The sequence below is a fragment of the Hemiscyllium ocellatum genome, chromosome 2 (genome assembly GCF_020745735.1).
Source record: "Hemiscyllium ocellatum isolate sHemOce1 chromosome 2, sHemOce1.pat.X.cur, whole genome shotgun sequence".
Lineage (NCBI taxonomy): Eukaryota > Metazoa > Chordata > Chondrichthyes > Orectolobiformes > Hemiscylliidae > Hemiscyllium > Hemiscyllium ocellatum.
The window spans coordinates 87,839,859-87,853,746 of NC_083402.1; the positions used below are offsets into that span (position 1 = coordinate 87,839,859).

Here is a 13,888-nt window from a genome sequence, read left to right on the forward strand (position 1 = left end):
AGTTCCAAAGACACTCAACTATGTGACAGAAGTAATTCCTCCTCATCTCAGTCTTACATTGGCTGGTGAGACTCTGCTATGCAGGAAAATACTATTTCTGCTTTTACCCTGTCAAGCCCCTGATGTTTCAATGAGATCACCGCTCATTCTTTTAAATTCCAATGAGTAGAAACCAACCTATTTAAGCTTCGCTCATAAGGCAATCCCTGCGTACTGGGGATCATCCTAGAGAGCATTCTCTGAGCTGCCAATAATGAAATAAAATATTTTCTGAGATAAGGGAACCAGTACTCTCAATACTTCAAAGAACAAAGAAAATTTACAGCCCAGGAACAGGCCTTTCAGCTCTTCAAGTCTGAACCGATCCAAATGTACTGTCAGTTCCTAAGCATTTGTAACCCTCTGCTTCCCACCTACTCAGGCATCTGTCCAGACGCATCTTAAATGAATCTACTGTGCCTGCCTCTACCACCTCTGCTAGCAATGCGTTCCAAATGCCCACCACCCTCTGTGTGAAGTACTTACTGCGTGTATCCCCCTTAAACTTTCCACCTCTCACCTTGAAAGCATGACCTCTGGTTATTGAATCATTCACCCTGGGAAAAAGCTTGTCTCTGTCCACCCTGTCTATACCCTTCATGATTTTGTAAATCTCAATCAGGCCCCCTCAATCTCCTTTTTTCTAGTGAAAATAAACCTAACCTACTCAACCTCTCTTCATAGCTAGCACCTTCCATACCAGGCAACATCCTTGTAAGCCTTCTCTGCACCCTCTCCAAAGCGTCCACATCCTTTTAGTAATGTAGCGACCAGAACTGTACATAATATTCTAAATGCAGCCGAACCAATGTCTTTTTTTACAATTTTAACATGACTTGCCAGCTCTTACACTCAATACCCTGTCCAATGAAGGCAAGCATATTATATGCCTTCTTGACCACTCTATTCACCTGTGCAGCAACCTTCAGGGTACAATGGATCTGCATTCCCAAATCTCTCTGCCCATCAACTTTTCCCAAGGTTCTTCCATTCATTGTATAATTCGCTGTAGAATTAGATTTGCCTAAATGCATCACCTCACATTTGTCCGGATTGAAAGACATCTGCCACTTTTCTGCCCAACTCTCCAGTCTATCTATATCCTTTTGTATTCTCTGACAGTCCCTAATGCTTTCTGCTACTCCACTAATCTTTGTGTCATCTGCAAACTTGCTGATCATACCAACAGTGCCTCTTCTAGATCATTTATGTATATAACAAACAACAGTGGCCACAATACTGACTCTTGTGGAACACCACTGGTCACCTTTTTCCATTTCGAGAAACTCCCTTCAACCAGTACTCTCTGTCTCCTGTTGCTCAACCAGTTCTTTATCTACCTCGCTAGAACACCCTGCACACCATGTGACTTCACTATCTCCATTAGTCTACAATGGGGACCTTATCAAATGCTTAGCTAAAGTCCATGTATATGACATCAACAGCCCTTCCTTCAAGTAACAACTTAATACAGTTCTTCAAGGAAGTGACTAAGTTGGTAAGGCACGATCTCCCCCACACAAAAACATAGTGCCTATCACTGAGAAGCTCATTCTTTTCTAAACATAAATAGATCCCATCTCTTAGTACCCTCTCCAGCAACTTCCCTACCACCGACGTCTGGCTCACTGGTCTGCAGTTACCCGGAATATCCCTACTACCCTTCTTGTATAGGGGGGACAACATAAGCTACCCTCCAGTCCTCTGGCACCTCACCTGTATTTCAAGATGCCACAAAGATATCTGTCAGGGATTTTCCTGCTCCTTGGATGCTGCCTGAACTGCTGTGCTTTCCCAGCACCACTCTAATCCAGAATCTGGTTTCCAGCATCTGCAGTCATTGTTTTTACCTATTTGTCAGGACCCCAGCTATTTCCTCTTTTGCCTCCTTCAGCAACCTGGGATAGATCCCATCCGGTCCTGGGGATTTGTCCACCTTAATAATCTCTAGCATACCCAACACATCTTTCTTACTTATGCCAACGTGATCCAGACCAGTCAAACTTCTATCTCTAATCTTAAGATTCATCATGTTCCTCTCTTCAGTGAACACTGATGCAAAGTAATCATTCAGAATCTCACCCATTCTCTCAGGTTCAGAACACAGCCTTCCTTCACTATCTTTAGTGGACCAATCCTTTCTCTTGTTACCCGCTTGCTTCTTAAGTAAGAATAAAATGCTTTGGTATTTTCCTTAATTCTGCTTGCTAGAGCTATTTCATGACCCCTTTTCACCGGCTTGATTCCTTGTTTAAGACTTGGCCTACTCTTCCGATATTCCTTCAGGGCCCGTTCTGTTCTTAGCTGCCTAGACTTTATGTACGCTTCCCTTTTCCTCTTGGCTAGTTGTACAATTTCTCCTGTCATCCACGGTTCATATCCTTTGCCTTCAACGGGACATGCCTATCCTGCAATACCGCTCAGATGTGGAATCATAGTTTCGGCAAGAGTGCGTTACTGTTATACTCTAACTTGAAATAAGGACTAATCTCCATTAGCTTTTGTGTTTTCCTGGCTTCTCTAGCTGTTTTCTCTTCCTCCCAACATTTGCACCATAAATAATAGGGTTCAAATATGGGACCTCATATTTAAACTTTTCTCTAATTTTAGAAAATTCCTTCAAAAGGTTAAGAGTGGGTTCAAGATTCTACTGTTCACGAGACAGTGATATTCAAAATGTCTTCTCAAAATACAGTTAAAATAGCAAAATCTACAGCTTCTGATTTGGATGTACTGTCACCAAATTTACAGATGACACAAAACTGTGGGAAGGCAAATAGTGAGGATGATACAAGGGATGGAAAAAGGGTTATCGATAGACTAAATCAGCTAGCAAAAACCTGGCAGATAGAATATAATATGAAAATGTGTGGTTGTGCACTTTGCAGAAGGAATATAAGGGTTAAGAATGTCTCAAAATGGTTAAAACATATTGTTAAAGGGGAGAGTGAGAAGCCACAAGTTGTTGTACATGTTAGTAGGAACGAAACAGTTAGGGAAAGAGCTAAGTTTTTGCAGAGTTCATTTAAGAAGTTTGGTAGGTTAAAAAACAGAACCTGGAAGGTAATAGTCTCTGGTTTACTCCTAGTGCCATATTCTAATGAGAATAGGAATAAAAAAAAGAAAGATAAATTAATAGCTGAAGAGATGGTGCAACTTGCAATTTTTGGATCAGGATGGGCAGCATGGTGGCTCAGTGGTTAGCACTGCGGCCTCACAGCGCCAGGGTTCCAGGTTTGATTCCAGCCTTGGGCGACTGTCTGTGTGGAGTTTGCACATTCTCCCTGTGTCTGTGTGGGTTTCCTCTGGGTGGTCCGGTTTCCTCCCACATTCCAAAGATGTGCAGGTCAGGTGAATTGGCCATGCTAAATTGTCCATAGTTGTTAGGAGCATCTGTCGGGGCAGGGGGTGATTTACTCTTCAGAGGGTCAGTGTGGACTTGTTGGGCCGAAGGGCCTGTTTCCACACTGCAGGGAATCTCACCTAATCAATCTCTTCTGGGGCAAAAAAAGCCCTGCTGAAAAGGGATAGGTTTCACTTAAGTTGAAAAGCGACCAACATCCTGGTGCGGAGATGTGCTAGTTCTATTTTGAGAGCCTTTAAGCTGTGAGAAGCAAGGTAGAAGGTTCCTAAGTAACAGAAAAAATAAAAAGACAGATAAGAATGATTCTGAACCAAAAAAGAGCAAGTCAATTAGAAAAGGCAGATGAACAAGTCAGTGGTGTGTGTATGGAATGAGCTGCCAGAGGTAGTGGTGGAGGCTGGTACAATTACAGCGTTTAAACAGTATCTGGATGGGTATATGAATAGGAAGGGTTTAAAGGGATATGAGTTGAGAGTGTGTTGCTGGAAAAACACAGCAGGTCAGGCAGCATCCGAGGAGCAGGAAAGTTGACATTTCTGGCCGGAGCCCTTCATCAGGAATGAGGGTGGGAGCCATGGGGTTGGAGAGATAAGTGGGGGCTGGGAGCCTCGTGGGTGAAGAGATAAATAAAAGTGATATTGGCCAAGTACTGGCAAATGAGACTAGATTTGTTTAGGATATCTGGTTGGCATGGATCAGTTGGACCAAAAGATCTGTTTCCGTGCTGTGCATCTCTATGACTCTGTGAGAAAGAGGTAACTTTGAAGGATCAGACTGCATTTATTTCAATGCAAGGGGTCTTATAGGTAAGGCTGATGAATTCTGGGCATGTATGGGAGTGTGGGACTCGGGCATAATAGCTGTGCACAGGCACAGAGTATATAGGTGGAGAGATAATGGCCTGTGCGCTTCCCTCCACTTCACCTGATGAAGAAGCAATGATTTCAAATAAACCTGGAGGACTATAACCTGGTGTCGTGTGACTTCTGACTTTCTCCACCCTAGTCCAACACCAACCCATCAACATCATGGCCACTCATTTAAGACAGAGATGAAGAGGATGTTTTTCTGAGTGTTGAAAATTTGTGGAATTCTTTCCCACAGAATGTTGTTGAGGCCTGAGTGCTAAATATATTTAAGGCTGCGATAGACAGATTTCTAATCATAAAGGGAATCCAGGGTTATGGGAATAAGATAGAAAAGTGGATTTGAGGATTATCAGATCATCCTTGATCTCTTTGAAAGATGACGTGGACCTGATGGGGCAAATAGCCTACTTCTGTACCTATGAGAAAGTGAGCACTGCAGATGCTGGAGATCAGAGTCAAAGAGTGTGGTGCTGGAAAAGTGCAGCTGGTCAGGCAACATCTGAGGAGCAGGAGAATCGACATTTCGGGCATAAGTCCTTCCTGATGTGGGCTTGTGCCCAATATGTCGATTCTCCTGCTCCTCAGATGCTGCCTTACCGGCTGTGCTTTTCCTGCACCATACTCTTCCATTTCGGTATCTATGTTTTGCGGTCTTTCCTTTTTTATCAAGTTATTTCTTTCTTGATCAGCATGAAAGGCATAGTTACATCATCAACTAAGTGACATTGGTTTAGGCTGAACATGTGGTGCTGTCTACCATCTAGAACATAGAACATAGAACAATACAGCACAGAACAGGCCCTTCGGCCCACGATGTTGTGCTGAACATCTATCCTAGATTAAGCACCCATCCATGCACCTATCCAATTGCAGCTTAAAGGTCGCCAATGATTCTGACTCTACCACTCCCACGGGCAGCGCATTCCATGCCCCCACCACTCTCTGGGTAAAGAACCCACCCCTGACATCTCCCCTATACCTTCCACCCTTCACCTTAAATTTATGTCCCCTTGTAACACTCTGTTGTACCTGGGGAAAAAGTTTCTGACTGTCTACTCTATCTATTCCTCTGATCATCTTATAAACCTCTATCAAGTCACCCCTCATCCTTCGCCGTTCCAACGAGAAAAGGCCGAGAACTCTCAACCTATCCTCGTACGACCTATTCTCCATTCCAGGCAACATCCTGGTAAATCTTCACTGCACCCTCTCCAAAGCTTCCACATCTTTCCTAAAATGAGGCGACCAGAACTGCACGCAGTACTCCAAATGTGGCCTAACCAAAGTCCTGTACAGCTGCAACATCACTTCACGACTCTTGAATTCAATCCCTCTGCTAATGAACGCTAATACACCATAGGCCTTCTTACAAGCTCTATCCACCTGAGTGGCAACTTTCAAAGATCTATGTACATAGACCCCAAGATCCCTCTGTTCCTCCACCTGACTAAGAACCCTACCGTTAACCTTGTATTCCGCATTCTTATTTGTTCTTCCAAAATGGACAACCTCACACTTGGCAGGGTTGAACTCCATCTGCCACTCCTCAGCCCAGCTCTGCATCATATCTAAGTCCCTTTGCAGCCGACAACAGCCCTCCTCACTGTCCACAACTCCACCAATCTTCGTATCATCTGCAAATTTACTGACCCACCCTTCGACTCCCTCATCCAAGTCATTAATAAAAATTACAAACAGCAGAGGACCCAGAACTGATCCCTGCGGAACTCCACTTGTAACTGGGCTCCAGGCTGAATATTTACCATCTACCACCACTCTCTGACTTCGACCGGTTAGCCAGTTTTCTATCCAATTGGCCAAATTTCCCTCTATCCCATGCCTCCTGACTTTCCACATAAGCCTACCATGGGGAACCTTATTAAATGCTTTACTAAAATTCATGTACACTACATCCACTGCTCTACCCTCATCCACATGCTTGGTCACCTCCTCAAAGAATTCACTAAGACTTGTAAGGCAAGACCTACCCTTCACAAATCAGTGCTGGCTGTCCCTAATCAAGCTGTGTCTTTCCAGATACTCATAAATCCTATCCCTCAGTACCCTTTCCATTACTTTGCCTACCACAGAAGTAAGACTAACTAGCCTGTAATTCCCAGGGTTATCCCTATTCCCTTTTTTGAACAGGGGCACAACATTCGCTACTCTCCAGTCCCCTGGTACCACCCCCGTTGACAGTGAAGACGAAAAGATCATTGCCAACGGTACTGCAATTTCCTCTCTTGCTTCCCACATAATCCTAGGATATATCCCGTCAGGCCCGGGGGACTTGTCTATCCTCAAGTTGTTCAAAATGTCCAACACATCTTCCTTCCTAACAAGTATCTCTTCTAGATAACCAGTTCGTTTCACACTCTCCTCTTCAACAATACGGTCCCTCTCGTTCGTAAATACAGAAGAAAAGTACTCATTCAAGACCTCTCCTATCTCTTCCGACTCAATACACAATCTCCCACTACTGTCCTTGATCGGACCTACCCTCGTTCTCGTCATTCTCATGTTTCTCACATACGCATAAAATGCCTTGGGGTTATCCTTGATCCTATCCGCCAAGGATTTTTCATGCCCTCTCTTAGCTCTCCTAATCCCTTTCTTCAGGTCCCTTCTGGCTATCCTGTATCCCTCCACTGCCCTGTCTGAACCCTGTTTCCTCAACCTTATGTAAGCCTCCTTCTTCCTCTTTACTAGACATTCAATCTCCCTCGTCAACCAAGGCTCCCTCACACGACCATTTCTTTCCTGCCTGGTAGGTACATACATATCAAGGACACGTCGTATCTGCTCCTTGAAAAAGTTCCACATTTCCACCACATCCTTCCCTGACAGCCTATGCTCCCAACTTATGCTCCTCAAATCCTGTCTTACTGCATCGTAATTTCCCTTCCTCCAATTGTAAAATCTACCCTGTTGTGCGCACCTATCTCTCTCCATAACCAAGGTGAAAGTCACAGAATTGTGGTCACCATCACCAAAATGTTCACCCACTAACAAGCCCATCACTTGTCCCGGTTCATTACCGAGTACCAAATCCAATATGGCCTCCCCTCTGTTTGGACAATCTACATACTGAGTTAGAAAAGCTTCCTGGACACACTGCACAAACACTGCCCCATCCAATCTACTTGATCTAAAGAGCTTCCAATCAATATTTGGGAAATTGAAGTCGCCCATGACTACGACCCTGTGGCTTCTGCACCTTTCCAAAATCTGTTTCCCAATCTGTTTCTCCACATCTCTGCTGCTATTGGGGGGCCTATAGTAAACACCCAACAAGGTGACTGCACCTTTCCTATTTCTGACTTCAGCCCATACTACCTCCAAAGGCAGATCCCCCTCAAACTTCCTTTCTGCAGCCGTTATACCATTCCTAATTAGCAATGCCACCCCCCCTCCTTTTTTACCACCCTCCCTAATCTTACTGAAACATCTGTAACCAGGAATCTCCAACAACCATTCCTGTCCCTCATCTATCCACGTTTCCGTGATGGCCACAACATCGTAGTCCCAGGTACCGATCCACACCTTAAGTTCACCCACCTTATTTCTGATACTCCTGGCTTTGAAGTATACGCACTTGAGCCCATCTCAGTGTCCGCAAGTATTCCCTGTCAGTGCTACCTTCTCCACAGCCTCCCTACATTCTTGGACATCCTGACAAACAGCTAGCTTACTTGCTGGACTACAAGTCCGGATCCTATCCCCCTGCCAAATTAGTTTAAACCCCCCCGAAGAGTGCTATCAAACCTACCCCCAGGATATTGGTGCCCTTCTGGTTCAGCAGAGTTTTTGACAATGTAGAAATTAAGAAAATCCCTGTAGATTTGATGCTAACCCCAAATTGTACTTTAGGATTTGTTATTAGTGTAGTGAAATGTAATAGCTAATTTGCAAATACAGAGATTCCAAATGCAACAACAAGATAAATAATTATATCCATTTTTCTGAAGTTTGTTAAGGCATAGTTGTTGGTCAGGACATTGGGAGAATTCCTCCTTGCTTATTTCACTTTTAAAAGTGGAAATTAATCTTTTATTCCACCTGAAATAGATTAATGTCTCTTCTGAAAATTAGCAATTCACACAGTACAATGTTCCTTCGCTATTATACTATAATGTAAGAATGTCTGTTCAAGCATCTGAGTCCCTGGTAGAGTTGTGTACATGAATTTAAGTATATTTCATTTATTTTGCAGGGTACTTTTGCATGCTGATTGCGGCATGTATTTTGAACTTTCAAAGAGCTCTTGGACTTCTTATTTTAACACTGATTGCCATTTTCTTCTACTTTTGGGATATGCTTATTGAGAAGTATGAAGATACAATTGCTGAATTTATTTCTTCACATAGCAAATTCCTCCTACAACACTGGATTTTAATCAAAATGTGAGTAAAGCATGTATCTAGACATCCATATCAATTCAATTGAGTTTATTGTTTTTATACAATTTATGTATTTTTATGCTCATCCATCTTAGTGTCAGTATTTCATTTTTAACTTTTCGTATAATATGCATCTAGTCTTCCCAAGGGCTTCATAGGCTGACAAAATGGTGAATTTGTCCACCATTTCTCAGTTGCAGGGTCTGGCAAGGAGTGGTGATGGGCCTCATTGTAGTCCGGTGCCAGTGAACGCTCTCACGCTGACTTTGTAAATTCTAGTGGGATCAAGGATTGAGAACATGTGGATGCGGTCTTGACATTTGTGCCAATGTATTCATAATAAACTTAGAATGTGTTCACAGCATTATGTTTTATAACATTAGTATAGCGGCTGTAATTTTGTAATGAATCATCTGGGTGATCCAAATTAAGGCCCTATTGTTATGTACATGACTTCATGACTCAGTATGAAGCTTGAGAGAGTCACCGTGATGATCACCAGAAGTTATTTCTCTCTAATTCCTCTGATCAAATTCTTTGTCCTGATTTACCAGTCTTAAGCTAATTTGCCTGACGTCCATTTTCTTTTAATGACTTTTCCACAAAATTCCTTATAATTTTCAAATTTAATTAATAATATGACCTATCCTTTCCTCCAAATCATTAATGAAAAGAAGCAGATCGACCATTAAACTCTGTGAATCCTATCCTTTCTTCTAAATCATTAATGAAAAGAAACAGATCCACCATTGAACTCTGTGTTCCTACTCTCAAAGAGTTTCTGTTGGAACATTTTATTTAAAATCCTTTTGTGCAATGTTTCAAGAATCTTTTTGAAAATCCAAGAGAGTGATCTGATGTTTAAAAGCAGAATAAAGTTTCACCTTTCCAACCATAGAAAATATGCCAAATTTTCCAGAGGAGAGCACCTCTTCCTATGTATTTTGTACTAAAAGTATTGTGGATATCTGCAATCAAACAAGCTAACAAAAGCATGTCTTATGTTGATCCAAAAAGGAGAGAGATAAATAATTAGTTGAATGGTGCTTAAGATTCATCTGAAGTTATGTAATCAAATACCATACATATATGATGTTCTGTAAATTTGACCCTCTGGAAAGACAAATATTGATTATTTAAGACAATAGTGTAAGATGGTGTTGCAATGTGTAAGATTGTGTAGAGGAGATGTGGATTGAATAAATATTCTAGAGATTTATTTCTGCAAGGTGTGGCCAAACCAACTCGATCGCAACCTTTCTGTGGCAGAGGATTCCACGAGCTCACCACTTTCTGGGTGAAGAGATTTCTCCCCATTTCAGTTCTAAATGGCCTCCCATGTGACTGTGACTCCTAGTTCTGGAGTTGCCAGTCATTGGGAACATCCTTCCTTCATTTGCCTTGTCTTATCCTCTTAGAATTTTAAAGCTTTCTGTGAGACTCCCCTTAATTCTTCTCAACTCCAGTGAACATAGTCCTAGCTGATCCAGGATCTTGTCATATGCTAGTACTGTCATCCCAGGAATCAGGCTGATAAATGTTTGGTACACTCCCTCCATAGCCAGAACATGCTGCTACAGATAAGGCAGCCAAACTGTACACACGACTGCTGGTCTGATCAAGACCCTGTACAGCTGAGCAAGGATATCTTTGCTCCTGTACTTGAATCCTCTTGCTATGGAAGCCAATATACTATTTGTCACCTTTACTACCTGCATGTTTGCTTTCAGTAAATGGTGTACAACGATGCCCAGTTCTTGTTGCATCTCTCCTTTCATAATCTACTACAATTCAGATAATAATCTCATCCTTGCTTTTGCTACCAAAGTGGATAACCATATATTTATCCACTGTATACTTCATCTGCCATGCACTTACTCCACCTACTCAACATGTCCAAACCACACTAACGCATCTCTGTTCTCACAGTTCGCCCTCCCAACCAGTTTTATGTCATCTGCAAGTTGATAGTTCATTTAGTAACTGAGGTCCAAGCATTGGACTCTGTGGTTCGCCACTAGCCATTGCCTGCCACTTCGAAAATTTATTCCTACTGTTTGTTTCCAGTCTGCTTTAACTTCTCTATCCATGTCTACCCCAATTTCTTGAGTGAGACGTTATTGAAAGCCTTCTGAAAGTCCAAAAAAGTTACATCAACTGCCTTTTCCTGTTTATATCTATTAGCTAGGGCTCCCTGATTGGCCCAGGTTAATAACTGCATTCAAGGATCTTATAATCAATAATAACCATTTGGTTCTGATCACTATACCCAAGTACCAATGTTGGGCTAACCAGTCTATAATTCTATTTTCCCTCTATCTCCTTTTTTAAATGATAGGGTCACATTAGCTAACTTTCAAACAATAAAATCTGTTCTAGAGTCAGTAGAATCTTGAAGAATGACTACTAGTACATCCACTGTTTCTGGGTCACTTCCTTAAATACTCTGGGATGTTGATTATTGGCCTCTTGGAATTTGTTGGCCTTTAATCCCACCAATATCCCCAACACCATTTCCCTATTAATACTGACTCTCTTTAGTTCTTTCCTTTAAATTGAGTTTGTATTCCACAACGTTTTTGAAATGTTGTTTGTGTTTTCATTTGTAAGGCAGAGCCAAAGTATGTATTGGGTTTGTTTGCCGTCTCTTTGTTCCTGGTTATAACTTACCATGTTTTTGATTACATTTGTCTTCATGAATCTTTACCTCTTCATGTGTTGGTAGAAACGTTTATATTCAGTTCATACTTGCGTCATAATTTACTCTTGTACTCTTTTCAAACCACAGCTCCGCAGTCCCCCCACCGGCCGCAACAACCACCCCAATCCACACAGTCAGTCTCCCAATCCTCAGGTCTGCTGGTTTTTTTGATCTGTTTTTATGCCCCTTTCCTGAAATCTGCCATCCAAGTAATGTGGTTGGGGAGAGAGTTTCTGTATTTTGACACAGTGACAGTGAAGGTATAATGCCAAGACAGGATGGTGTGTGTTTTGAAGGGGATCCTATAGTTAGTGGTGTTCCCATGTATCTTCTGCCCTCATTCTCCTAGGTGTTGGAGGTCGTGGACTTGGAAGCTACTGTCTAAGGAGCCTTGGTGAAATGTTGCAGTGCATCTTGAGGGCACATTACCCCCACTATGTGTCAGTCATGGAGGGAGTGAATGTTGAATGTCCCAAAGGAAGAGGGATTGCTTTGTCCTGGATGGCTTTTTAAATATTATTGGAGCTGCACCCATCCATGAAACTGGAGCATATTCTGTCATCCTTGTGATTTGTGTCTTGCAGATGGTGCATAGGCTTTAAGGACTCAAGAGGTGAAATGCTTACTGCAAAATTTCCAATCTTTCTCTTGTAGCTACAGAATTCCAATGGCTCGTCCAGTTCAGATTTTGGTCAATGGAGATTCGAAGAAATTGATGGTGGGGAATTCAGTGATGTTATTGCCATTGAATGTTACGAGATATAGACTTTTATATCTACCTTCCCTTGTCTGTCAAGTTTACTGATAGCTATTGATATCAATAACTCAAGGCTGTCAAAACAATAGGATAAACATGATTGTTCTTTATTGAAGCAAGGTACACTCTAAAAATAGTACAATAATACTAATACATGATAAGCTTACTCATATAATGCTTGCAGTCACACATGAACTGGTTTACATGGACTTTTCCAAGGATCAGACCAAAACAGGTCTAGCCTACTCTGTCTCGATCTCCAGTCGTTGATCAGATACCTCCTAGTCTTTAGATAGCTAACTATCGATCTGAGGCACCATTTTTGACTCCATCTAAAGAAGCAACTTGTATGATAAAACATTAGCACTGTCCAGTTTTGAGCAGTTAATCAGACAGACCATTGGCAAACATCACAAATGTACCATTGTGAGATATTCTTCCATTCCTTCAAACTTTTGCCTGTTTTCCTTGAAAAGAGGGCTATCTTTTGATTTTTACAAACCTTGCTCATGATTGCTGCAGCTTTTGTGTTATCTAATTAATCAGATGATATTTGCACAACATTACCCTATGATCAACTGCATCTTGTTTTACAAACAAATGATCAATCATATCCAATGCACTGCCTCTGGTTTAAATCAGAGCTTCAGTCAGACACAATGTGTCTGAAGTTTGCTTCATCACCTGCTGAATTACAGCACTTTTTAACAAGCATATTTCTTCAGAAAACATGCAAAATGTTAAGAAATAGCCCAGTGATCTTTCAAATTATTAGGTCACCCATCCAACAGATTGACCTTTCAATAGTGTAGACTTCAATTTTTTTTCTCTTATTTCAGTTAAGAGAATAAAGCTGAATTCAGGATGAGATTATTGACTTGTAATGAGTACAACCATTTTCCTTTCTCCTCGGCACAACTCTAGTCAGTGGAGAGTTTTCCCTATGATTGTGATTGTATCCAGTTTTGCGAGGGCTCCTTGATGCCATACTGGTTGAAAGGTTAGCTTCATATCACTTCCTGTCTGGTGTTCAGCTGTTTTGTCCATGTTTTTAGATCAAGGTTTTAGTGAGTTCAGGAGCTGGTGAACCTGATGAACCTAAACTGAATGTCATGAGCAAGTTATTGCTAAGTAAGAGCCACTTAATAGCACTGTTGATGACACGTTCCATCACTTTTCTGATGATCAAAAGTAAACTTGGCTGGGTTTGATGTGCCATTCGTTTTGTATACAGGACATAGCGAGGCAATTTTCCACATCAGATTCCCTACTGAATCACAGTGGGGAAACAGGCCCTTCAGCCAACAAGTCCACACCGACCCTTCAAAGAGTAATCCACCCAGACCCATTTCCCTCTGACTAATGCATCTAACACTATGGGAAATTTAGCACGGCCAATTCACCTGACCTGCACATCTTTGGACTGTGGGAGGAAACTGGACCACCCGGAGTAAATCCACACAGACCCAGAGAGAATGTGCAAACTTCACACAGGCAGTCATCCGAGGCTGGAATTGAACTTGGGACTATGGTGATGTGAGGCAGCAATGCTAACCACTGAGCCACCGTGCCGCCCCACATTGTTGGGTAGATGCCAGTACTGATGCTGTACTGAAACAGTTTAATTAAAGCTGCAGCATGCTCTGGAATATGTCTTCGGTCCTATTGTTGAGGCCCACAACCTTTTTAGCATCCAGCACCTTTAACTTTTTTAATATCATATGTGAAATGAATCAACTGCATGCTGGCAGCTGTGGG

General features: G+C 42.0%; 1 protein-coding gene across 1 annotated transcript in view; it reads left to right on the forward strand.

Moving 5' to 3' along the window:
• The window catches only part of LOC132825926 (solute carrier family 28 member 3-like), a 152,375-nt gene that overhangs the window by 116 nt on the left and 138,371 nt on the right, over positions 1-13,888 (forward strand). Inside the window, exon 3 of the mRNA XM_060841569.1 lies at positions 8,486-8,675. Coding sequence (XP_060697552.1) covers positions 8,486-8,675 — 190 coding nt within the window. The remainder of the gene's footprint in view (positions 1-8,485; positions 8,676-13,888) is intronic.